At 44.8% G+C, this 27,326-nt stretch overlaps 1 protein-coding gene across 1 annotated transcript; it reads left to right on the top strand.

Moving 5' to 3' along the window:
- Positions 1 to 15,606: 15,606 nt before the first annotated feature.
- LOC106564324 (zinc finger matrin-type protein 4-like) lies at positions 15,607 to 19,341 on the top strand. Its single transcript, XM_045692088.2, has 2 exons — positions 15,607 to 15,827; positions 15,960 to 19,341. The coding sequence occupies exons 1-2, from the start codon at positions 15,713 to 15,715 to the stop codon at positions 16,205 to 16,207; spliced, it is 363 nt and encodes a 120-aa protein (XP_045548044.2). The 5' UTR covers positions 15,607 to 15,712; the 3' UTR covers positions 16,208 to 19,341.
- The last annotated feature ends 7,985 nt before the right edge of the window (positions 19,342 to 27,326 follow it).

Genomic DNA, 27,326 nt, shown 5'->3' on the forward strand with positions numbered 1-27,326 from the left:
TACCCAAATTGAACGGCCTACTACTCGGGCCCAGAAACTAGAATATGCATATTATTAGTAGATTTGCATAGAAAACACTCTGAAGTTTCTAAAACTGTTTGAATGATGTCTGAGTATAACAGAACTCATATGGCAGGCAAAAACCTGAGAAAAATCCAACCAGGAAGTGGGAAATCTGATGCTTGTAGTCTTTTCAAGTCATTGCCTATCTAAACACATCGTGACTTAGGGTTCATTTTGCACTTCCTAAGGCTTCCACTAGATGTCAACAGTCTTTAGAACCTAGTTTCAGGCTTTTGCAGTGAACAGAGAGCGAACAAGAAGGCCGGGAAGTTGGTGACTCAGAAAATGACACGAGTTTTGTGGCGCGCATTCACGTGAAGAGGTAGCTGTGTTCCATAACGTTTTTCAAGACATTGGAATCGTCCGGATGGAATATTATTGAAGTTTTATGTTAAAAAGGCCCTAAAGATTGATGCTATACAACGTTTGACATGTTTCAACGAACGTAAATAGAACTTTTTTGTTACTTTTCGTCATTAAATTTTGGGCGCGCTTCCTACATTTGGAGTAGCTTACTGAACGCGCTAACAACAAGGAGGTATTTGGACATAAATTATGGACTTTATCGAACAAAACATTTATTGTGGACCTGGAATTCCTGGAAGTGCCTTCTGATGAAGATCAAAGGTAAGTGAATATTTATAATGCTATTTATGATTTTAGATGACTCCAAAATGGCGGGTATCTGTATTGCCTGGTGTATGTTTCTGAGCGCCGTACTCAGATTATTGCAAAGTGTGCTTTCCCCGTGAAGCTTTTTTGAAATCTGTCACAGAGGTTGCATAAAGGAGATGGTTATCTATAATTCTTTGAATAACAGTTTAATATTTTATCAACGTTTATGATGAGTATTTTGGGATATTGTTGTGCTGATTCACCGGCAGTATTGGAGGCAAAATATTTTCTGAACATCACGCACCAATGTAAAATGCTGTTTTTGGATATAAATATGAACTTTATCGAACAAAATATACATGTATTGTCTAACATTGAGTCCTAGGAGTGTCATCTGATGAAGATCGTCAAAGGTTAGTGCTTAATTTTAGCTGAATTTCTGGTATTTGTGACCCCTCTCCTGCTTGGAAAATGGCTGTGTGGTTCTTCTTGTGTTGTACCTGTAATCCAACATAATCCAACTTTGCTTTCGCTGTAAAGCCTTTTTGAAATCGGACAATGTGGTTAGATTAAGGAGAAGTGTATCTTTAAAATGGTGTAAAATAGTAATATGTTTGAGAACTTTGAATTATGACATTTTGTTGTTTTGAATTTGGCGCTCTGATTTTTCACTGGCTGTTGAATAGTGTGAACCGTGGGTGGGACGGTAGCATCCCACCTGCCCAAGAGAGGTTAATGATGATGGTAGTAGTAATGATGATGGTAGTTGTAGTACTGATGTAATGGGGAAGATGACAGTTATTTAGTTATAAGTTAGTTATAGTTTAATCTTCCATGTTTAGCTTTTTATATTTATTACATTTATACTATTGACTTTCCATTTTATTGTTGTTCGTTTTGTATTATCATTTACTACCATTTTATATTACTATTTGTTGTTCTTTATTTCATTACAATGTATATTCTATACCGTAAATTCCGGACTATAAGCCGCAACTTTTTTCCCATGCTTTGAACTTCGCGGCTTAACCTCTAGGGTCGGCGGGACGAAATCGTCCCACCTACTCAACAGCCAGTTGAATCCCATGGTGCGTTATTCAAATACCTTAGAAATGCTATTACTTCAATTTCTCAAACATATGACTATTTTACACCATTTTAAAAACAAGACTCTCGTTAATCTAACCACACTGTCCGATTTCAAAAAGGCTTTACAACGAAAGCAAAACATTAGATTATGTCAGCAGAGTACCCCGCCAGAAATAATCAGACACCCATTTTTCAAGCTAGCATATAATGTCACATAAACCCAAACCACAGCTAAATGCAGCACTAACCTTTGATGATCTTCATCAGATGACAACCCTAGGACATTATGTTATACAATACATGCATGTTTTGTTCAATCAAGTTCATATTTATATCAAAAACCAGCTTTTTACATTAGCATGTGACGTTCAGAACTAGCATACCCACCGCAAACTTCCGGTGAATTTACTAAATTACTCACGATAAACATTCACAAAAAACATAATTATTTTAAGAATTATAGATAGAGAACTCCTCTATGCACTCGCTATGTCCGATTTTAAAATAGCTTTTCGGTGAAAGCACATTTTGCAATATTCTCAGTAGATAGCCCGGCATCACAGGGCTAGCTATTTAGACACCCACCAAAATCAGATTTACTATAAGAAAAATGTTATTACCTTTTGTTGTCTTCGTCAGAATGCACTCCCAGGACTTCTACTTCAATAACAAATGTTGGTTTGGTTCAAAATAATCCATAGTTATGTTCAATTATCCTCTGTTTTGTTCGTGCGTTCAAGACACTATGCGAATGGTAAAGAAGGGTGACGCGCACGACGCATTTCGTGACAAAAAAAATCGAAATATTCCATTACCGTACTTCGAAGCATGTCAACCGCTGTTTAAAATCAATTTTTATGCCATTTTTCTCGTAAAAAAGAAATAATATTCCGACCCGGGAATCTGTGTTTAGGTTCAAAGACGAAAGAAAATAAAAACATGGGGTTGACTCGTGCACACGCCTCAGCCCATTGTCCTCTGATAGAGCACTTGCCAAAAGCACTAATGTTTTTGCCAGTGGCTGGAATTACATCATTCAGCTTTTCCCCACCTTCTGAGAGCCTATGGGAGCCGTAGGAAGTGTCACGTTACAGCAAAGATCCTCAGTCTTCAATAAACAGAGTCAAGAAGCTCAAGGAATGGTCAGAGAGGGCACTTCCTGTACACATTCAAACAGTTTTAGAAACTTTAGGGTGTTTTCTATCCAAAGCCAATAATTATATGCATATTCTAGTTTCTGGGCAGTAGTAATAACCAGATTAAATCGGGTACGTTTTTTATCCGGCCGTGTAAATACTGCCCCCCTACCCCCAACAGGTTAAACAATGACGCAGCTAATATATGGATTTTTCCCGCTTTCAAATTTGTGGGTCCTGACAGCGTGGAGCATTGTCAAAAAATCCACTATCATCAACGGGTTTCGAAAGGCTGGACTGCTGCGTGTTGAAGAGGGCTCAGTGGGGGATTTGCCTCCAGATAAAAGTGACGGGAGCAACAATGAAAACGATCCAATATCGGATGAAGCAATTCTAAGGCTATTCAACTCCGACACCGAAGGAGATGACTTCAGTGGTTTCAGTGCACAGGAGGAGGAAAATAGTGACCAATGACTTTCTTGGTAGGCTGTTTACTGTTAATTTTGTATTTTTTGTTACAAGCCGTGTTTCGTTAAAGCCTGTGTGAAGTTCATTTGTTTCAATGTACCGGTAGGCACCTGCGGCTTATAGACATGTGCGGCTTATTTATGTTCAAAATATATATATATTTTTTAAATTCAGTGGGTGCGGCTTATATTCAGGTGTGCTTAATAGTCCGGAAATTACGGTACATTGTTGCTTTGGCAATATTGACAATGTTTTTCATGCCAATAAAGCAGCTTGAATTAGAAGAGAAAAAAATGAATTAAAGGAGAGAAGAGGAGAGAGAAAAGAGAAAGGAGAGAGAAAGGAGAGAGAGAAATAGGGAAAGAAAGAGGAAAAGAAAGAGGAGAGAGAAAGGAAGAGGAGAGAGCGAGAGAAAAATGAGAGAAAGGAGAGAGAAAGGAGAGAGAAAAGAGAGAGAAAAGAGAAGAGAGAGAAGAGAGAGAAAACAGAGAGAGAAAACAGAGAGAGAAAACAGAGGAGAGTAAACAGAGGAGAGTAAAGTGAGAGTAAAGTGAGAGTAAAGTGAGAGTAAAGTGAGAGTAAAGAGAAAATATAGAAAAGAGAGAAAAGAGAGAAAAGAGAAAGAATAGATTGGAATGGAGAGAAAACAGAGAAAGAAATGAATTAAGAGAGAAAAGAGAGGAGAGAAAAGAGCGAGAAAAGAGAAAGAGGGAGAGAGAAAAAGGGAGGGAGAGAGAGAAAGAGGTTAGATAGATGGAAGAGAGAAAAGAGGGGGAAAGGGGGGGTTAAAGAGATAAGTTGTAATGCAATGCACTCTCTGGCATCATCTCCCCATCATGCACGTGTTAAAGGCACTGTACCGGTACTGTACCTTTCTGCGTTGTGTTCTGGTGAGGTGTAGGTGGAAGACAAGTCTGGACACAATTCTGCCGGTTGTCTCTCTTTTAGTGACTACATGGAATGGATACAAATAAAAAACAAAGGTTAATGCTGCTGTCTGGACTCCCACACACAAGTATATCAAATCAAATGTATTTATATAGCCCTTCTTACATCAGCTGATATATCAAAGTTCTGTTCAGAAACCCAGCCTGAAACCCCAAACCGCAAGCAATGCAGGTGTAGAAGCACGTATATTAGCCTCTCTTCTTCATGTTCTGAGCTAACTCACGTCAACAACAAAAACTGCATTGTACATGTTCATTATTTCAAAAGACTCACATTTCATTTTATATATGTTGTACAGAGATAATTTGCTAATAAATGCTAAATATTTCTTAGTGTACTATTGTAGCATTATACCGGAGGTATACTAATGAGGCAACAACGCCATTTTTGACATGCCCAGACAGGTAACAAAATGAACAACAACTAACTAATTAGCACAAACATTACATATCAAATCGTCACATTTCACAACATACCTGCATGGAATGGACACAAATACAAAGCAAATGTTGATGCTGCCGTTTGGACTACCATACACAAGTTTATTGCCTGATAAAAGACAAAAGAGTGCCGAATTCCTGTCAGAAAACTCACGCTGTCTGCACCTGAGACCCTCTCCCGCAAAGGTAACGGTGGCTGGGCAAGCCTTGCAAAGTTGAAATCAAAGTTCCACTCGAACACTATCCACATTAACACTAATATAAATATTCCTAAAAACTGTAGTGCAACACTAAATCAATGACGATATAATTTTCAATAGTCTTTTTTTGTACATTTGTGGACATTTGCGAACATAACACATACCTCTCCTCATCACGCGCTGAGCAAACCGAAGAGTAAAAGCATGGCTCCCGTTGATGACCTCACAGCATTAACACAATTTAGAAAATAAATACAATACAATAGTTCACTCTTAAAAGTAGTGCAACACATCTCAAAATAACCTTAAAACAATGAATTATAATAAATATGAGGGATTTTCGGTGAAATACATAAGGTATATGTTATACCTGTAAAACGTACGTAGCATTTGCTTCGGCACAGGTGTTGTGCTGAAAATCTCCCCTCTGCCAGAATCCCCCCCTTCGCGTTCTTCATTGCTGCGACTTGATTGCTAGTTGTCGTTTCTGCTCTCCACTCCTTTGTCAGTTTAGCGTACATTTCACTGATCTTAGTGGCAGAAAGCATTTTTGTCTGCAGTTTTCGGTTTGGCTATTTGTTTCAAGTGTATGTTGCGGTTCTAGCTTGTATGGCGCCCTGGGCGAACCCCCCTTCGGCGCCCACCCCGCCCACACCCGGGAGCGCCCCTTGTTGCCCCCGGCAAGATGCCCCTGGGCGGCTGCCAATGTCGCCTGTACCTAAATCCGCTACTGATTATTGTATTAGTCTATTAATAAATCTCTTTGCCAATCTCTCTCATGTCTTATTGAACTAGTATTTTTGAAAGTGTAAGGATAATTATTCAGCCATTGCTTGTCAACATTTTACTCCCTCCTCTATGTTTAATATAACACACATACATTAATTATTAATTTCGGTTGCCTATCCTGACGTGAAGTTTGACGTGAAGTTTGTTCTATAGAAAGTATTTGACTCTGATGTGTGTTGGAAATTAGAAGGGGGGGGATTCTGGCAGGGGGATTTTCAGCACAACACCAGTACCTAACTTACTTGATGTTAGCTAGCAGCCAGCATTTATCTGCATTTGGAGAAAGTTCTGAACTCGATTATCTTTTGGACACCTAAAGCTATGAAAATCGTGCATATGTCATGTATGGAACTAGTCTGGGCTGTAGTCTGTTTAGCTAACATTCCACTCCTTGTAACATTACAAAGGGGGTCTGTAATGTATTGCATTGTTATCTAGGTATTCAATTCCCTTTTTAAATTATGCAAGACTACTTTACAATAATGGCAATTATGCATTATTTTAATCTTCCAATTTACCCATGTGGCTCTGACATGCATCGAATGCTACATAACTTTGCATGCATGCTTTCCATAAATGCAATGTACTGATGAAATGCCCCCCCCCCCCCCCCCCCATGAATAATAAAAAAGGCAAGAAATGCAACATTAGGCCAACCTGACTAGCGAGAAAAGTGTTAAAAACCGTAGCTAGCGATCGTCAACATGACAGGATCTGAATGTAGGAAGAGACGAGTCACACACGCCTGTTTAGACAGTTTTCACCGCCTTCTTGTTATGAAGTCAATCAACTGTATTCGCTTCTCAAGTCGAAGTTATTGAGTTGACAATGTTTTGTGCTGTATAAATGTTTGGGAAAGTATTTGTTTTAAGCAAATAACGCCTGCCTGCCAGCTGCGAGAGAAAAGTAATCGCTAACGGTGCATATACACTAAATAGCGGTAAATTGCCGCGTGTCTCTTATGCCGCCCATTGTGACTCGCTTGTGGGCGTGCTGGGTGCATATGGCAGCATGAAGCAGCATGTTCGATTGGAAAAAGAGAGAAAGTAAATGAACTACCTAGATAGCTGAATGCAGCCTGCCGCAATATTGGTTAACATATGGCATATACACAAACTTGGCAGTTGTGTCAAGTTGGCTGTATGTCCTTTGTGTGGCGGGCCATGCACGATACACACGGGAAACTGTCGAGCGTGACAAATCCAGCAGCGTTGCAGTTCTTGACACACTCAAACCGGTGCGCCTACCATACCCCATTCAAAGGCACTTAAATCTTTTGTCTGGCCCATTCACCTCTGAAGGGCACACACAATCCATGTCTCAATTGTCTCAAGGCTTAAAAATCCTTCATTAACCTGTCTCCTCCCCTTCATCTACACTGAAGTGGATTTAACAAGTGACATCACTAAGGGAGTATACATTCACCTGGTCAGTCTATGTCATGGAAAGAGCAGGCGTTCATAATGTTTTGAACAAACAGGACACGCACGCCTCTGAGAATCACGCAGCGCTGCTGGGCTGGCCAAAGGCACAGTAGGGTCACACATGCCGCTTTGAATGGGTCGGTTGTGTGAAGAGGACACACATAACTTTGTCCTTTTTAAAATATTTATTTTGAGTGAAAACGTCTTCACAAATCGTGATTTTATCAGGAGAGAAGATATTCCATGCGGTAATAATCCGATTATTTCTCTCTCTGTCTCTCTGTCTATGGCGCACAGCTCACCATCTGCATTTTTTGTGATACCGGGAGCACGTCAGCTGGTGCGTGGTAGCTGCAGTGTTAGTAATAACGGACAGCATTACTGTGCAGACACGGAGGACGGTCTCTCGCGGGTGACGGGTCCGGGTCCGTTGCATTTCTAACTGCCATGGGGAGAAAACGGTTGGCTGAAAACACTCCGGCTCAAGGGTGAATGACCGCACACCGAGAAGCGAGCGAGCAGATGCTGTTAATTCAACAACCAAATGCAATTGATTTTACATACAACAAACACTAGAAGCTATCGTCAGAGCTTTGGACTCTAAACTTTTATATTTCTTAGTTATATCTTGTCTAAAACTTCCCCGATATTGGGTGTTTGGACTGGAGAGAACAGAAGATGAGTACATCATAAGAGATGGAGGGAGAGGGGGACTCATTTAAGGTTAACTTGAGTGTATCAATGTGGTATCATGTGGTATATGCAGTACTTAGATGTAGAAATGCAACCAGTGTTTCTGGCTCTCTCTTCTGCACTTCCTTTTCTCTGTATGCTCTCTCCCTTTTTCTCTTCCTATATTTTTCCCTCTCTCTCTCTTTCTAGGTCTCTCTCTCTTTCTCTCTAGGTCTCTCTCTCTCTCTAGGTCTCTGTCTCTATCTCTCTCTCCCTGTCTCGCTCTCTCTAGGTCTCTCTGTCTCTCTCTATCTAGGTCTCTATTTCTCTCTTTCCAGGTCTCTCTCTCTCTAGGTCTCTGTCTCTATCTAGTTCTCTGTCTCTCTCTCTCTAAGTCTCTCTGTCTTGCTCTCTCTAGGTCTCTCTCTAGGTCTCTCTCTCTGGGTCTATCTCTCTAGGTCTCTCTCTCTGGGTCTCTCTCTCTAGGTCTCTCTCTCTCTCCTCTGCCATCAAGAGTGATTGGTTGACCGTTACTATGGTATCACTGGGGTGGTAAAGGCTCAATTTACCGTCAGACTAGAGGGAAGAGGGGATACAACTCAGACTAGAGGGAAGAGGGGATACAACTCAGACTAGAGGGAAGAGGGGATACAACTCAGACTAGAGGGAAGACGGGATACAACTCAGACTAAAGGGAAGAGGGGATACATCTCAGACTAGAGGGAAGAGGGGATATAACTCAGACTAGAGGGAAGAGGGGATATAACTCAGACTAGAGGGAAGAGGGGATACAACTCAGACTAGAGGGGATACAACTCAGACTAGAGGGAAGAGGAGATACAACTCAGACTAGAGGGAAGAGGGGATACAACTCAGACTAGAGGGAAGAGGGGATACAACTCAGACTAGAGGGAAGAGGGGATACAACTCAGACTAGAGGGAAGAGGGGATACAACTCAGACTAGAGGGAAGAGGGGATACAACTCAGACTAGAGGGAAGAGGGGATACAACTCAGACTAGAGGGAAGAGGGGATACAACTCAGACTAGAGGGAAGAGAGGATACATCTCAGACTAGAGGGAAGAGGGGATACAACTCAGACTAGAGGGAAGAGGGGATACAACTCAGACTAGAGGGAAGAGGGGATACAACTCAGACTAGAGGGAAGAGAGGATACATCTCAGACTAGAGGGAAGAGGGGATAGAACTCAGACTAGAGGGAAGAGGGGATACAACTCAGACTAGAGGGAAGAGGGGATATAACTCAGACTAGAGGGAAGAGGGGATATAACTCAGACTAGAGGGAAGAGGGGATACAACTCAGACTAGAGGGAAGAGGGGATATAACTCAGACTAGAGGGAAGAGGGGATATAACTCAGACTAGAGGGAAGAGGGGATACAACTCAGACTAGAGGGAAGAGAGGATACAACTCAGACTAGAGGGAAGAGGGGATACAACTCAGACTAGAGGGAAGAGGGGATACAACTCAGACTAGAGGGAAGAGGGGATACAACTCAGACTAGAGGGAAGAGAGGATACAACTCAGACTAGAGGGAAGAGGGGATACAACTCAGACTAGAGGGAAGAGAGGATACAACTCAGACTAGAGGGAAGAGGGGATACAACTCAGACTAGAGGGAAGAGGGGATAGAACTCAGACTAGAGGGAAGAGGGGATACAACTCAGACTACAGGGAAGAGGGGATACAACTCAGACTAGAGGGAAGAGGGGATACATCTCAGACTAGAGGGGATACAACTCAGACTAGAGGGAAGAGGGGATACATCTCAGACTAGAGGGAAGAGGGGATACAACTCAGACTAGAGGGAAGAGGGGATACATCTCAGACTAGAGGGAAGAGGGGATAGAACTCAGACTAGAGGGGATACAACTCAGACTAGAGGGAAGAGGGGATACATCTCAGACTAGAGGGAAGAGGGGATACAACTCAGACTAGAGGGAAGAGGGGATACAACTCAGACTAGAGGGAAGAGGGGATACATCTCAGACTAGAGGGAAGAGGGGATACAACTCAGACTAGAGGGAAGAGGGGATACAACTCAGACTAGAGGGAAGAGGGGATACAACTCAGACTAGAGGGAAGAGGGGATACATCTCAGACTAGAGGGAAGAGGGGATACAACTCAGACTAGAGGGAAGAGGGGATACATCTCAGACTAGAGGGAAGAGGGGATACAACTCAGACTAGAGGGAAGAGGGGATACAACTCAGACTAGAGGGAAGAGGGGATACAACTCAGACTAGAGGGAAGAGGGGATACATCTCAGACTAGAGGGAAGAGGGGATACAACTCAGACTAGAGGGAAGAGGGATACATCTCAGACTAGAGGGAAGAGGGGATACAACTCAGACTAGAGGGAAGAGGGGATACAACTCAGACTAGAGGGAAGAGGGGATACAACTCAGACTAGAGGGAAGAGGGGATACAACTCAGACTAGAGGGAAGAGGGGATACAACTCAGACTAGAGGGAAGAGGGGATACAACTCAGACTAGAGGGAAGAGGGGATACAACTCAGACTAGAGGGAAGAGGGGATACAACTCAGACTAGAGGGAAGAGGGGATACAACTCAGACTAGAGGGAAGAGGGGATACATCTCAGACTAGAGGGAAGAGGGGATACAACTCAGACTAGAGGGAAGGAGTAGAGGAGACAGGTTGAAGGGAATAAAAAAGTTGTTGTTATCTATCCTCTCCTTCTCTCCTTTTTCTATCTGTCTGTCTGTCTGTCTGTCTGTCTGTCTGTCTGTCTGTCTGTCTGTCTGTCTGTCTGTCTGTCTGTCTGTCTGTCTGTCTGTCTGTCTGTCTGTCTGTCTGTCTCTCTCGGTGTGTGTGTGTACAGATGAAGTGGGTAACAGGTGTGTGTGATGGTGGTCTCTTCACAGAGAGCTACTGTAACATCTGCAACGCTCAACTCATCTCAGAGTCTCAACGCGTGGCACACTACGAGGTTAGTCTCTCACACACACACACACACACACACACACACACACACACACACCTGTAAATACCCTGTAACAGTTTCCTTTGTCTTGTCTCTTGTCCTTCAGAGTAAGAAACATGCCAACAAGGTCCGTCTCTTCTACATGCTTCACCCTGAGGATGGAGGACCTCCCTCCAAGAGACTGAGACCTGACAACGCTGTACGTCTGTCTGTGTGTGTGTCTGTCTGTCTGTCTGTCTGTCTGTCTGTCTGTCTGTCTGTCTGTCTGTCTCTCTCTCTCTCTCTCTCTCTCGGTGTGTGTGTGTACAGATGAAGTGGGTAACAGGTGTGTGTGATGGTGGTCTCTTCACAGAGAGCTACTGTAACATCTGCAACGCTCAACTCATCTCAGAGTCTCAACGCGTGGCACACTACGAGGTTAGTCTCTCTCTACACACACACACACACACACACACACACACACACACACACACACACACACACACACACACACCTGTAAATACCCTGTAACAGTTTCCTTTGTCTTGTCTCTTGTCCTTCAGAGTAAGAAACATGCCAACAAGGTCCGTCTCTTCTACATGCTTCACCCTGAGGATGGAGGACCTCCCTCCAAGAGACTGAGACCTGACAACGCTGTACGTCTGTCTGTGTGTGTGTGTCAGTGTTCGTGTCTTTCTCGCATCCCTTCTCTCTCTTTCTCTCTCTACCTCTTCCTCTGCTAGGCCAACTAACAGTCAGTCAGACAGAATGTTACCTCTTCCTCTGCTAGGCCAACTAACAGTCAGTCAGACAGAATGTTACCTCTTCCTCTGCTAGGCCAACTAACAGTCAGTCAGACAGAATGTTACCTCTTCCTCTGCTAGGCCAACTAACAGTCAGTCAGACAGAATGTTACCTCTTCCTCTGCTAGGCACACTAACAGTCAGTCAGACAGAATGCTACCTCTTCCTCTGCTTGGCCAACTAACTGTCAGTCAGACAGAATGTTACCTCTTCCTCTGCTAGGCCAACTAACAGTCAGTCAGACAGAATGTTACCTCTTCCTCTTCCTCTGCTAGGCCAACTAACAGTCAGTCAGACAGAATGTTACCTCTTCCTCTGCTAGGCCAACTAACAGTCAGTCAGACAGAATGTTACCTCTTCCTCTGCTAGGCACACTAACAGTCAGTCAGACAGAATGTTACCTCTTCCTCTGCTAGGCACACTAACAGTCAGTCAGACAGAATGTTACCTCTTCCTCTGCTTGGCCAACTAACAGTCAGTCAGACAGAATGTTACCTCTTCCTCTGCTAGGCCAACTAACAGTCAGTCAGACAGAATGTTACCTCTTCCTCTGCTAGGCACACTAACAGTCAGTCAGACAGAATGTTACCTCTTCCTCTGCTTGGCCAACTAACAGTCAGTCAGACAGAATGTTACCTCTTCCTCTGCTAGGCCAACTAACAGTCAGTCAGACAGAATGTTACCTCTTCCTCTTCCTCTGCTAGGCCAACTAACAGTCAGTCAGACAGAATGTTACCTCTTCCTCTGCTAGGCCAACTAACAGTCAGTCAGACAGAATGTTACCTCTTCCTCTGCTAGGCACACTAACAGTCAGTCAGACAGAATGTTACCTCTTCCTCTGCTAGGCCAACTAACAGTCAGTCAGACAGAATGTTACCTCTTCCTCTGCTAGGGCAACTAACAGTCAGTCAGACAGAATGTTACCTCTTCCTCTGCTAGGCCAACTAACAGTCAGTCAGACAGAATGTTACCTCTTCCTCTGCTAGGCCAACTAACAGTCAGTCAGACAGAATGTTACCTCTTCCTCTGCTAGGCACACTAACAGTCAGTCAGACAGAATGTTACCTCTTCCTCTGCTAGGCCAACTAACAGTCAGTCAGACAGAATGTTACCTCTTCCTCTGCTAGGCCAACTAACAGTCAGTCAGACAGAATGTTACCTCTTCCTCTGCTAGGCCAACTAACAGTCAGTCAGACAGAATGTTACCTCTTCCTCTGCTTGGCCAACTAACAGTCAGTCAGAGAGAATGTTACCTCTTCCTCTGCTAGGCACACTAACAGTCAGTCAGACAGAATGTTACCTCTTCCTCTGCTAGGCCAACTAACAGTCAGTCAGACAGAATGTTACCTCTTCCTCTGCTAGGCACACTAACAGTCAGTCAGACAGAATGTTACCTCTTCCTCTGCTAGGCACACTAACAGTCAGTCAGACAGAATGTTACCTCTTCCTCTGCTAGGCACACTAACAGTCAGTCAGACAGAATGTTACCTCTTCCTCTGCTAGGCCAACTAACAGTCAGTCAGACAGAATGTTACCTCTTCCTCTGCTAGGCCAACTAACAGTCAGTCAGAGAGAATGTTACCTCTTCCTCTGCTAGGGCAACTAACAGTCAGTCAGACAGAATGTTACCTCTTCCTCTGCTAGGCCAACTAACAGTCAGTCAGACAGAATGTTACCTCTACCTCTTCCTCTGCTTGGCCAACTAACAGTCAGTCAGAGAGAATGTTACCTCTTCCTCTGCTAGGCACACTAACAGTCAGTCAGACAGAATGTTACCTCTTCCTCTGCTAGGCCAACTAACAGTCAGTCAGACAGAATGTTACCTCTTCCTCTGCTAGGCACACTAACAGTCAGTCAGACAGAATGTTACCTCTTCCTCTGCTAGGCCAACTAACAGTCAGTCAGACAGAATGTTACCTCTTCCTCTGCTAGGCCAACTAACAGTCAGTCAGACAGAATGTTACCTCTTCCTCTGCTAGGCACACTAACAGTCAGTCAGACAGAATGTTACCTCTTCCTCTGCTAGGCACACTAACAGTCAGTCAGACAGAATGTTACCTCTTCCTCTGCTAGGCACACTAACAGTCAGTCAGACAGAATGTTACCTCTTCCTCTGCTAGGCCAACTAACAGTCAGTCAGACAGAATGTTACCTCTTCCTCTGCTAGGCCAACTAACAGTCAGTCAGAGAGAATGTTACCTCTTCCTCTGCTAGGGCAACTAACAGTCAGTCAGACAGAATGTTACCTCTTCCTCTGCTAGGCCAACTAACAGTCAGTCAGACAGAATGTTACCTCTACCTCTTCCTCTGCTTGGCCAACTAACAGTCAGTCAGAGAGAATGTTACCTCTTCCTCTGCTAGGCACACTAACAGTCAGTCAGACAGAATGTTACCTCTTCCTCTGCTAGGCCAACTAACAGTCAGTCAGACAGAATGTTACCTCTTCCTCTGCTAGGCACACTAACAGTCAGTCAGACAGAATGTTACCTCTTCCTCTGCTAGGCCAACTAACAGTCAGTCAGACAGAATGTTACCTCTTCCTCTGCTAGGCCAACTAACAGTCAGTCAGACAGAATGTTACCTCTTCCTCTGCTAGGGCAACTAACAGTCAGTCAGACAGAATGTTACCTCTTCCTCTGCTTGGCCAACTAACAGTCAGTCAGACAGAATGTTACCTCTTCCTCTGCTTGGCCAACTAACAGTCAGTCAGACAGAATGTTACCTCTTCCTCTGCTAGGCACACTAACAGTCAGTCAGACAGAATGTTACCTCTTCCTCTGCTAGGCACACTAACAGTCAGTCAGACAGAATGTTACCTCTTCCTCTGCTAGGCCAACTAACAGTCAGTCAGACAGAATGTTACCTCTTCCTCTGCTAGGCCAACTAACAGTCAGTCAGACAGAATGTTACCTCTTCCTCTGCTAGGGCAACTAACAGTCAGTCAGACAGAATGTTACCTCTTCCTCTGCTTGGCCAACTAACAGTCAGTCAGACAGAATGTTACCTCTTCCTCTGCTTGGCCAACTAACAGTCAGTCAGACAGAATGTTACCTCTTCCTCTGCTAGGCACACTAACAGTCAGTCAGACAGAATGTTACCTCTTCCTCTGCTAGGCCAACTAACAGTCAGTCAGACAGAATGTTACCTCTTCCTCTGCTAGGCCAACTAACAGTCAGTCAGACAGAATGTTACCTCTTCCTCTGCTAGGCCAACTAACAGTCAGTCAGACAGAATGTTACCTCTTCCTCTGCTAGGCCAACTAACAGTCAGTCAGACAGAATGTTACCTCTTCCTCTGCTAGGCCAACTAACAGTCAGTCAGACAGAATGTTACCTCTTCCTCTGCTTGGCCAACTAACAGTCAGTCAGACAGAATGTTACCTCTTCCTCTGCTTGGCCAACTAACAGTCAGTCAGACAGAATGTTACCTCTTCCTCTTCCTCTGCTAGGCCAACTAACAGTCAGTCAGACAGAATGTTACCTCTTCCTCTGCTAGGCACACTAACAGTCAGTCAGACAGAATGTTACCTCTTCCTCTGCTAGGCCAACTAACAGTCAGTCAGACAGAATGTTACCTCTTCCTCTGCTAGGCCAACTAACAGTCAGTCAGACAGAATGTTACCTCTTCCTCTGCTAGGCCAACTAACAGTCAGTCAGACAGAATGTTACCTCTTCCTCTGCTAGGCCAACTAACAGTCAGTCAGACAGAATGTTACCTCTTCCTCTGCTAGGCCAACTAACAGTCAGTCAGACAGAATGTTACCTCTTCCTCTTCCTCTGCTAGGGCAACTCTTTGTACATGTACGTGCAGTGTGTGTGTGTTTTTGTGTGTGTGTGTGTGTGTGTGTGTGTGTGTGTACATTCAAAGCGCTGTGTCCCCATGGGGGACACTGGTCCAGCAGTCCTGTGTGTCTGCAGATAAAACTCAGCTTCCTTTGATCTCTGCAATGAATTATGGAGGTTGAATCTCTCTCTCTCTCACACACACACACACACACACACACACCACACACACACACCTCTCTCTCTTCCTATCTCTCTTTCTCTCCTATCTCTCTTTCTCCTCCAGGATAGTGAGGAGAGAGCTGTGGATGGTAACAAGTGTTGTAGTCTGTGTAACATGTTCTTTACCTCAGCCATAGTGGCCCAGTCCCACTACCAGGGAAAGACCCATGCTAAGAGCGTAAAACTAGTGTTGGGCTCCTCACCGACTATTTCTACTACCCCTACCACAGGTAACACACACACACACACACACTCAGACACACACACACACACACGCACATTTTTCAATACACACACACACTTTCCTTAATAATCACGTTTCATGAATACGCACTCCTTATTTCCTGTTTCCTGTGTCACAGACTCCTCCCCCTGTCCATCAGACACGCCCCCTCTGCCAATGCCGCCTCCCCCAGCCCCTCCCATTACCTGGCTAGTGACCAATGGCAACACAGCGTGTAGGTCGTGCTTCCTGTGTGGGGCATGGTTCAACAACCCAGCGATGGCCCAGCAGCACTACGAGGGGAAGAAGCACCGCCGGAACGCAGCCAGGAGACAACTACTGGATCAACTAGCTGATAACCTGGACAGCAACCAGAACACAGGTTAGAGGTCAGGGGTTAAAGTTCAGGGGTCAGGAATGCAGCCAGGGCACGACTTCTGGAACAACTGACAGATAATTGGATATGAAGCAGAACACATGTTATAGGTCAGCTGTTAGAGGTCAGAGGTTTGGGAGTTTAGAGGTCAAACTAGGGTCAAAGGTTATGGCAGGTGTAGCTAGGCGTAGGGTCTAAGATTATATAAGGTATGATTACAGGACCGGTGTTATGGTGGCTTTAGTGGGCGTGGCCCACCCTACCATACCCTGCCGTACCTCCTTGACCATCCAAATAAAATATTTAAATATAGATGATTTATTTGACCTAGATGCACGCCGACAGAGACAAATACATCTCAGATAAAGCATCGGCGTGAAACAGCGACTGATATTATATAAGAACGGTTAATAGTAGGTTAACACCATCTGCTTTAATTCACTCCGGAAACAGTCATTCAAGAAGATCTAAACGCATATTCCCATGAAACTGATTGACATCAAATGATTGACGTGCAGTTTGGACATTTCACCTGTAAAACGTAAAGAATTATCATTAAAGCAGATGGTGTTAACTAACTATTAGCCATTCTTATATGATATTAAGCTGTTTCCTGAGTGAATTAAAGCAGATGGTGACTGATCAACAAGTAGCCTATCTGAACACTGAGTTGACATCATATTTGCTTAGCAACAACATAAGCTCAAGAAACTTGTCATGATTGACGGCCATGTTTTCCAAGTTACCGTAATTTCCGGACTATTAAGCGCACCTGAATATAAGCCGCACCCACTGAATTGAATTTTTTATTTTGAACATAAATAAGCCGCACATGTCTATAAGCCGCAGGTGCCTACCGGTACATTGAAACAAATTAACTTTACACAGGCTTTAACGAAACACGGCTTGTAACAAAAATAAATAGGCTTTAACGAAACAAGGCTTGTAACAAAAATAAATAGGCTTTAACGAAACACGGCTTGTAACAAAAAATAAAAAATTAGCAGTAAGCTTTAGTTGTCTTTTTGCACTGAGTCAATTCCTCACGCTGCTGTTTCCAACGTCTTATCATCGACTCATTAAGACCAAGCTCCCGTGCAGCAGCTCTATTTCCTTTTCCAACAGCCAGATCAATCGCCTTCAACTTGAAAGCTGCATCATATGCATTTCTCCGTGTCTTTGCCATGATGAGGGTGACAAAATGACTACCGTAATCAGAATGATAGGAAGTTTGAGAGCGCTCGATTGAATCTAAACAGTAAACAACAAAAAGTTGTTTGACCTTAACCCGTTCGGCAATTTCATTGGTCTAATGAAAGCTTCATGCCGCCAAAAAACTGAGCACGTCACAGAATGGTTTTTTTTTGGCAAAAAAAATTGAAAGCGGGAAAAATCCATATATTAGCCGCGTCATTGTTTAAGCCGCGAGGTTCAAAGCTGGGAAAAAAGTTGCGGCTTATAGTCCGGAATTTACGGTATATGCAGCTTTGTGCCTGTGTCCTCTAGCTGAGCCCACATTTACCAATAATTTTAACTACATCAATCACACGTTTCATGACCTGCCTTCTCTTTCTGACCTGGTCTTGTTGAACTGACATGTGCTTATCACTCAGAAGGGTACGGATGTCTGCTTTTCTGGCTCTGAGGAAAAAAGCTTCTGCACTTTCTCTATGTGTCTTGCTTCTCTCATGTTCCTGAACTCTCTGAGGAGCATGTTTCCAGGCCTGCATGCCTCCTTTGACAAATGCACTATCACTGGCTGAAGGTTTTGCAAATGCAAGACAAACTGAGCAGAACAAGAACCGGCATTCTTCTCTGTTCTAAACGTTCCAAATACCCATAGTGTTCCATTAGTCCTCTCCTCCAATCAGATGCTTCGGTTTGTTCCAAATTAGAGAAAGAGAGAAAAAACCTGCCAATTAAGAGCCTAGCTTATTCCAAAAGTTTTTCAGCCAGTCACGTACCTCCGAAATTTTCATGACTTCACTTAATCACAACAAAATCTTTTTCTGTCAGCCATTGATGATACCCGGTGAGTATATGAGGGAAATGTGCTTAATTTGCAATGAATGTACCATCGACGGCTAAATGTGATGAAATATGACAATAACATGTCTAGCCAACCGACTTGTTTGACTGCAGGGCTACCAAAAATGTGTATTTTAATGACGTTATTAGATTGCTAGCTACTGTAAATATAGTATAGGGTGACGCTGCACAGGAAAGTTAGCATTACGTAACAAGGTTTACAAAGTTCACAAACTTCATTTGACCGCTGACAATCCTGTAAAACCTTAGTTAACATTTATATCAACTCAAAGTTGGAATTCTACACTATTTAATTGACAAATTTCTTTCGTTTTTCGATGCGTTTGAAGTGTATGTAGTTGAATGCACTCTCTGATATGTGACAACCTGTTGGTTATTGGGGCAAACGTGTCTTTCTTTGTAAACTGAATTAAACTGCATATGAAGTAATGATCAATTCGGATGCAGAGCTGGTCAAAGCAGCTGCTGACATAGACACGTGTATGTTTTTACGTCACTATTAATTGACATAGGACATTGATAAGTATTCAGTTGAAGTTTGCTGAAGTATTAAAGTGTTTTCTATTATTTCCTATCGTCAACCCAGGGAAATGTATTGGTAAGTCATCTAGGTTTAGTGGAGAGTCACTGCATGTATGCACTACTAAATATCTTACCTTGTCACTGTTGCTGTCATCCTGCATGTAGCTGTCATCCTGTATGTCACGTAATCATGAGTTTCTCTTTTTCCATTTTAATCACTAATTTAATTTCAGTTTGTTAGGGTTGAACTGGCTATTTGTTTGCATAACTTATATAATATACTGGGGAAGCTATGCTACAATAGTAAGTACATGAACTACGGATAAATCAACTGCTGAAGACAAGAAGAACTACACCCGGAGACAGGAAGTGCGTCACGAGGCTGGGACCAGCCTGCACGCCGACGATAGGAGGAGCAAGTTTAAACCACGGTCCTCCTCCCTCTGACAGGCCAGCATTGAGCGGGAACTATCTCTGTCAGAGTATAAAAGAGAGAACAAAGGATGTGTCGTTCTCTTCTCTGTCTGCCCTGCGAGGTGTCACAGAGAGACCGTATATATACGAACCACCTATTTACCACACACGTGTTTGCATTGAATAAAGTACAAATAAATCAGAAGTTACTATGTGCTGACTATTTTGTTCTGATACCAGAATTGAATTGACGCAACTTTAACAAGTTTTACTCTCAAACTTGACCAACACTCATTTCGTTCTTTTGTTACAGCCTATCAATGATTGATATTCATGTGGGCATGTTGGAATGTGCTATTAATGCACGTAATTCGTATGATTTCTCTCTTTCTCTCGCGTTTTTTTCCTTGGGCACTGGGCGGCAGTTCACCGATCTGAAGGTCTGACCTAGGGGAACCCGCTGATGCACCCAGGTTTGGGCCATCCAATCCCACCGCCCCTGAAAACGAAAGCTCTCCTGAAGCCCCTGATGTTCTGAAAGAGCTGCAACACCTGAACCCGTACCAATCAGCTGGGCTAGACAATCTGGACCCTCTCTTTCTAAAATGATCTGCCGCCATTGTTGCAACCCCTATTACCAGTCTGTTCAACCTCTCTTTCGTATCGTCCGAGATCCCTTTAAGATTGTAAAGCTGCCGCATTCAGCCCCCTCTTCAAAGGAGGTAACACTCTGGACCCAGACTGTTATAGACCTATATCCATCCTGCCCTGCCTTTCTAAAGTCTTCAAAAGCCAAGTTAATAAACAGTTCACTGACCATTTCGAATCCCACCGTACCTTCTCCGCTGTGCAATCCAGTTTCCAAGCTGGTCACGGGTGCACCTCAGCCACGCTCAAGGTACCAAACGATATCATAACTGCCATCGATAAAAGACAGTACTGTGCAGCCATCTTCATCGACCTGGCCAAGGCGTTCGACTCTGTCAATCACCGTATTCTTATCGGCAGACTCAATAGACTTGGTTCCTGAAATGACTGCCTCGCCTGGTTCACCAACTACTTCGCAGACAGAGTTAAGTGTGTCAAATCGGAGGGCCTGTTGTCCGAACCTCTGGCAGTCTCTATGGGGGTACCACAGGGTTCAATTCTCGGGCCGACTCTTTTCTCTGTATATATCAATGATGTCGCTCTTGCTGCGGGTGATTCCAGGGTCCACGTCTACGCAGACGACAGCATTCTGTATTCTTCTGGCCCTTCTTTGGACACTGTGTTAACTAACCTCCAAATGAGCTTCAATGCCATACAGCACTCAATCCATGGCCTCCAACTGCCTAACTAACCCTAGTAAAACTGACAATCCCACCGATCCTCGACTTCGGCGATGTCATCTACAAAATAGCTTCCAATACTCTACTCAGCAAACTGGATGCAGTCTATCACCGTGCCATCCGTTTTGTTACCAAAGCCCCTTATACCACCCACCACTGCGACCTGTATGCTCTAGTCGGCTGGCCGTCGCGACATATTAGTCTCCAGACCCACTGGCTCCAGGTCATCTATAAATCTATGCTAGGTAAAGCTCCGCCTAATCTCAGCTCACTGGTCACGATAACAACTCCCAACCATAGCACGCGCTCCAGCAGGTATATCTCACTGGTCATCCCCAAAGCCAACACCTCTTTTTGCCGCCTTTCCTTCCAGTTCTCTGCTGCCAGTGACTGGAACGAATTGCAAAAATTGCTGAAGCTGGAGACTTATATTTCCCTCACTTACTTTAAACATCAGCTAACCGATCGCTGCAGCTGTACATAGTCCATCTGTAAATAGCCCACCTAATCTACCTACCTCATCCTCATACTGTTTTGATTTACTTTTCTGCTCTTTTGCACACCAGAATCTCTACTTGCACATCATCATCTGCTCATCTATCACTCCAATGTTAATCTGCTAAATTGTAATTACTTCGCTACTATGGCCTATTTATTGCCTTACCTCCTCACACCATTTGCACACACTGTATATAGACTCTTTTTTTTCTATTGTGTTATTGACTGTACGCTTGTTTATTCCATGTGTAACTCTGTGTTGTTGTTTGTGTCGCACTGCTTTGCTTTATCTTGGCCAGGTCGCAGTTGTAAATGAGAACTTGTTCTCAACTAGCTTACCTGGTGAAATAAAAAATCGCCACGATTCTCCTCACCCTGACCACTCCTCTGATTCAGAGGTAATTATAATTGTCCTTTGTGTTGAAAATAAAAATGCTATTGCAACCTCTTTGAAATAAGGAATTGAGGCAAACTCAAGACAATTTTCAGGTGTTTAATACCAAGGATGCCATCAGCTGAGTGCATACATTTAGAAAGATCACAACACATCTTATACTCTTCCCTTGAAGGCGTCACCTCTCCAGCTATACATTTTATGACCCCAATGACTTTCCCCTTCTTTCCCCTGTGGAATATCCATGGTCCTCTTTGTTTAGCTATCCATCTTCTGGGCCTGACCCTGATCTCTGATCCTAGGCAATTTCCTCTTATGTGATTAGGTTCTGGTTTCCTAAATTAGCATACACAAAGTTTCATGTCAACTCAATTAATACTCAGAGTAATCATTCACTAAACAGGATAAAAAACAAACTACAGTTTAACTTGAAACATGTTACATTTTAACAGATTCCATCTGATTTTTAGTTACACAATATAAAACAACTTCTATTTTCTTTGTAGAAGAATCTTATGTGTTACCCCTAAATGTTTGACATCGTCCTCATCGATTCTTCCATGTCTCTTTATCTTCAGGGGGCGACGCAAGGCCCTGATGCAATGCCGGGCTACCAGCATGTCCGCAGGCTTGCCAGGGCCTTGGTGGGGGTGAGGAACCGTCAGGGGCTGTCGGACCGCAGGGTAGATGGTCTGGTGGCGCTGTGGCTGGCGCTTGATCTACCCTGCCCGACACCAGGAGAGGATCGTTCAGGGGCGGTTCAAGGCAACGAAGGGGAAGTCGTCCATTATCCTAGGAAAAGACTCTCTCCAACGGTATGTTGTTAGTGTTCATGTCCTCCACCTTACTATTATATTGCCTGCCTTTACATTAAATGCATATGAAGGTCAGGCGATGGATATCATTATTTTCAATGTTCTCTAATTATTTATCTCCTCTGTTTCAGTTGCCTTCTCGGACTCAACTCGGGCCCTGCAAATTGGCCGGGCACCAGCCGTTTGGTGGAGGCAATTTGCAGTCAGCTCTGCCAAATCCATCCCAAAAAGAGCAGGTGGGCGCTCATTCTGGCAGACTACGTGGCCATCAGGGAGGCAGTGCTGAACAGCCCAAGGTTGATGGCCCAGACCAACCTTCAGCTCTTTGAGCTGAATCAAAGGACCATCAGTCAGTGGTAAGACATTAACTTATGGAAGACTTGTTACATAAACCAATGTGACTAATGACAATCTGAGTGACAGCTTGTGTTTGTTTTCTCTCCCTGTTTCAGGTACTCCCGGCGTCAGGAGAGGATGGTGCCGCAGCAGGGATTGGGGCTCGCTGTTGCCCCCAGCGTCACCGCCCAGCCCCTCCCTGCAGCCAAGCCCCTCCACTACCAGCGGGAGGGAATCAAGACACCCTTCCCTTTCCCTAATCCGGTCCCACGCCAGACCACCCAGCAAGGAGGGCCTGCCCATTCTGCCAGCCCACCTGGAGCAACAACCCCCCCGCACTTCCTGGCCCCTCCCAACCTCCTCCAGTGCCAAGGACAATGGCTTGGAGGAGGAAGAGGATGGCGGAGGATACAGAGGAGGGGACAGCCGGAAAGAGAAGGCGACGTGAGCAGTACATCTGCGCCAAATGCGGGTTGCGGGAGACAGGGCACAGCCGCTTCGGCAGCGTGGCGTTCTGCTCTGTTGCTGCGGGGGAGGGGGAGGGGGAGGGGGGGGGGGGGGTGTAAGATCGTGGCCGGCGGAAATGAAGGACGCTAAGAGGCAAGGTGAAGAACACTGAGCCACTGGCTGGGTGGTCGGATGTTTTTTGTTGTTGTAAATAGTTCACTGTCCCCCTCTACCTGGACCGAGACCTTGAGCGCAGTGTAGAGGCTTGTGTGTGTTAAGGACCCTGAGAGATATAATATCTGTAGTCTATAAGACTACTGGTAGGTTAACCCATGGTAGGCAGTTCTGAAGCGAGACACCAGACTAACATCGGTCCGTTCCCAAGCAAAATGCACGTTTTATTAGCACATTGATATTTTCTTTAGATAGTGAAATAAAAGTACTGTATAGCAAAAACAGACAGGATCGTGATGAACCTGTAAAAAAAAGGGATAGACATTAAAATATACATATACAAATCAAACATGATTTATCAATACATCTTCAAATGAAAACTCAAGTTCTTGGTAGAGCTAATGTTTTTTTCTACAGCAGTAGCTATAACACATAGGTAAAACAATATAAGGCATGAATAGCTTACCTTATGCAAGTATAGACATTTCCGTCCACAGGTCAGTGGCCCAGATGCACTTTCTTCAAACTGCTCTTGATGGTGTAACGCCAATGTTATACATACACCAGGCCATCCGATTTGACACATTGAACTCTATCAGAGAAGTAGTTGGTGAACCAGGCGAAGCAATCATTTGAGAAACCAAGGCTATTGAGTCTGCCGATGAGGATGTGGTGATTGACAGAGTCGAAAGCCTTGGCTAGGTCAATGAATACGGCAGCACTGTATTGTTTCTTATCGATGGCGGTTATGATATCGTTGAGCGTGGCTGAGGTGCACCCATGACCAGCTCTAAAACCAGATTGCATAGCGGATAAGGTGCGGTGGGATTAGAAATGGTCGGTAATCTGTTTGTTGACTTGGCTTTCGAAGACCTTAGAAAGGCAGGGTAGGATAGATATAGGTCTGTAGCAGTTTGGGTCAAGAGTGTCCCCTCCTTTTAAGAGGGGGATGACAGCAGCTGCTTTCCATTCTTTTGGAATCTCAGACGACAAGAAGGAGAGGTTGAACAGGCTAGTAATAGGGGTTGCAACAATTTCGGCAGATAATTTTTGAAAGAAAGGGTCCAGATTGTCTAGCCCGGCTGATTTGTAGGGGTCCAGATTTTGCAGCTCTTTCAGAACATCAGCTGACTGGATTTGGGAGAAGGAGAAATGGGGAAGGCTTGGGCGAGTAGCTGAGGGGTGTGCAGTGCTGTTGACTGCAGTAGGGGTAGCCAGGTGGAAAGCATGGCCAACCGTAGAAAAATGCTTATTGAAATTCTCAATTATAGTGGATTTATCAGAGGTGACAGAGTTTCCTATCCTCAGTGCAGTGGGCAGCTGGGAGGTGTTGTTCTTATTCTCCATGGACTTTACAGTGTCCCAGAACTTTTTTGAGTTTGTGTTGCAGGAAGCAAATTTCTGCTTGAAAAAGCCAGCCTGGGCTCTTCTAACTGCCTGTGTATATTGGTTTCTAACTTTCCTGAAAAGTTGCATATCACGGGGGCTGTTCGATGCTAATGCAGAACGCATGTTTTTGTGTTGGTTAAGGGCAGTCAGGTCTGGAGAGAACCAAGGGCTATATCTGTTCCTGGTTCTAAATTTCTTGAATGGGGCATGCTTATTTAAGATGGTGAGGAAGGCATTGAAAAAAAATAACCAGGCATCCTCTACTGACGGGATGAGGTCAATATCCTTCCAGGATACCCGGGCCTGGTCGATTAGAACGGCTTGCTCACTGAAATTACAGAACATATTACAGAACTATTTACGACGATCCTCCAACTCCTTCCTTCGCCTCCTGTTGTCCTTGGCACCCGAGGCTCAGGCCCTCTCTTCTCCTCCAACCACTCCACAGCAGTTTTGCCTCCTCCTGCTGCCTCACAGAAGTGCTCTCCCCTGTACTGGCTGTGGGCAAATTCTTTTCTTTTAGGCTTGCCACATACCTTGCAGGGGAAAGCAACAGGAAACCTCCTCTTCGTCACAGGTCCACGGCCAGCCTGTGCAATTCTCCTCCTCAAATCTGTGGACCTGGACAAGGGGAGGCCTTTTGTGAGGGTGGAAGCGGCAACAACTCTAGCAATAGGGGGTTTGCTTGTTGATGGGCGCCGCTTATCTTTCCTCCTGACCCCCTTGTTGATTGTAGATGGAGCTGGCTTCAGTTTCTTGTCTACAGAGGGAAACACAGGTAGCGGCTTATTAGAACACATTACACAAAGGGAAATTGCTATAGTCAAACACACAAATTTGAATTTAAGAGAACTCACCTTTGGGGGGGTGTCTGTTCAGAACTGGGGGTCAACATGGACGGCTGAATTTCAGGTGTAGGGGGGAGACAACCTTCCGGTTGGAGCTGGTATCGGTTTCTTCTCTACAGAAGGACAAATCATCAAAAATCAAATCAAATCAAATGTATTTATATAGCCCTTCGTACATCAGCTGATATCTCAAAGTGCTGTACAGAAACCCAGCCTAAAACCCCAAACAGCAAGCAATGCATGTGAAAGAAGCACGGTGGCTAGGAAAAACTCCCTAGGAAAAACTCCCTAGAAAGGCCAAAAACCTAGGCAGAAACCTAGAGAGGAACCAGGCTATGAGGGGTGGCCAGTCCTCTTCTGGCTGTGCAGGGTGGATATTATAACAGAACATGGTAAAGATGTTAAAATGTTCATAAATGACCAGCATGGTCAAATAATAATAATCATAGTAGTTATCGAGGGTGCAACAAGCACGTCCGGTGAACAGGTCAGGGTTCCATAGCCGCAGGCAGAACAGTTGAAACTGGAGCAGCAGCACGGCCAGGTGGACTGGGGACAGCAAGGAGTCATCATACCAGGTAGTCCTGAGGCATGGTCCTAGGGCTCAGGTCCTCCGAGAGAAAGACAGAAAGAGAGAATTAGAGAGAGCATATTTAAAGAGAAATAAGTCCAGATGTAACAGACTGACCCTAGCCCCCCGACACATAAACTACTGCAGCATAAATTAAATAAATAAATAAATAGAATGACCTTCTTGATCCTAATCAGTCAGTTTTCAAGACTGGGCATTCAACTGAGACTGCTTTTCTCTGTGTCACGGAGGCTCTCCGCACTGCTAAAGCTGACTCTCTCCTCTGCTCTCATCCTTCTAGACCTATCTGCTGCCTTTGATACTGTGAACCATCAGATCCTCCTCTCCACCCTCTCCGAGTTGGGCATCTCCGGCGCGGCCCACGCTTGGATTGCGTCCTACCTGACAGGTCGCTCCTACCAGGTGGCGTGGCGAGAATCTGTCTCCGCACCATGCGCTCTCACCACTGGTGTCCCCCAGGGCTCTGTTCTAGGCCCTCTCCTATTCTCGCTATAGACCAAGTCACTTGGCTCTGTCATATCCTCACATGGTCTCTCCTATCATTGCTATGCAGACGACACACAAATAAATTTCTCCTTTCCCCCTTCTGATAACCAGGCGGCGAATCGCATCTCTGCATGTCTGTCAGACATATCAGTGTGGATGACGGATCACCAGCTCAAGCTGAACCTTGGCAAGACGGAGCTGCTCTTCCTCCCGGGGAAGGACTGCCCGTTCCATGATCTCGCCATCACGGTTGACAACTCCCTTGTGTCCTCCTCCCAGAGTGCTAAGAATCTTGGCGTGATCCTGGACAACACCCTGTCGTTCTCCACTAACATCAAGGCGGTGACCCGATCCTGTAGGTTCATGCTCTACAACATTCGCAGAGTACGACCCTGCCTCACACAGGAAGCGGCGCAGGTCCTAATCCAGGCACTTGTCATCTCCCGTCTGGATTACTGCAACTCGCTGTTGGCTGGGCTCCCTGCCTGTGCCATTAAACCCCTACAACTCATCCAGAACGCCGCAGCCCATCTGGTGTTCAACCTTCCCAAGTTCTCTCACGTCACCCGGCTCCTCCGCTCTCTCCACTGGCTTCCAGTTGAAGCTCGCATCCGGTACAAGACCATGGTGATTGCCTACGGAGCTGTGAAGGGAACGGCACCTCCATACCTTCAGGCTCTGATCAGGCCCTACACCCAAACAAGGGCACTGCGTTCATCCTCCTCTGGCCTGCTGGCCCCCCTACCTCTGAGGAAGCACAGTTCCCGCTCAGCCCAGTCAAAACTGTTCGCTGCTCTGGCACCCCAATGGTGGAACAAGCTCCCTCACGACGCCAGGA

This window comes from Salmo salar, chromosome 12 (genome assembly GCF_965601325.2).
Source record: "Salmo salar chromosome 12, fSalSal1, whole genome shotgun sequence".
Lineage (NCBI taxonomy): Eukaryota > Metazoa > Chordata > Actinopteri > Salmoniformes > Salmonidae > Salmo > Salmo salar.

Excerpts from the sequence above, each read along its gene's own strand:
- LOC106564324 (XM_045692088.2), top strand. The coding sequence starts at position 15,713 with ATGTTCTTTACCTCAGCCATAGTGGCCCAGTCCCACTACCAGGGAAAG. Across the intron at positions 15,828-15,959 it reads TTCTACTACCCCTACCACAG|ACTCCTCCCCCTGTCCATCA; the intron begins GTAACACACACA and ends CCTGTGTCACAG.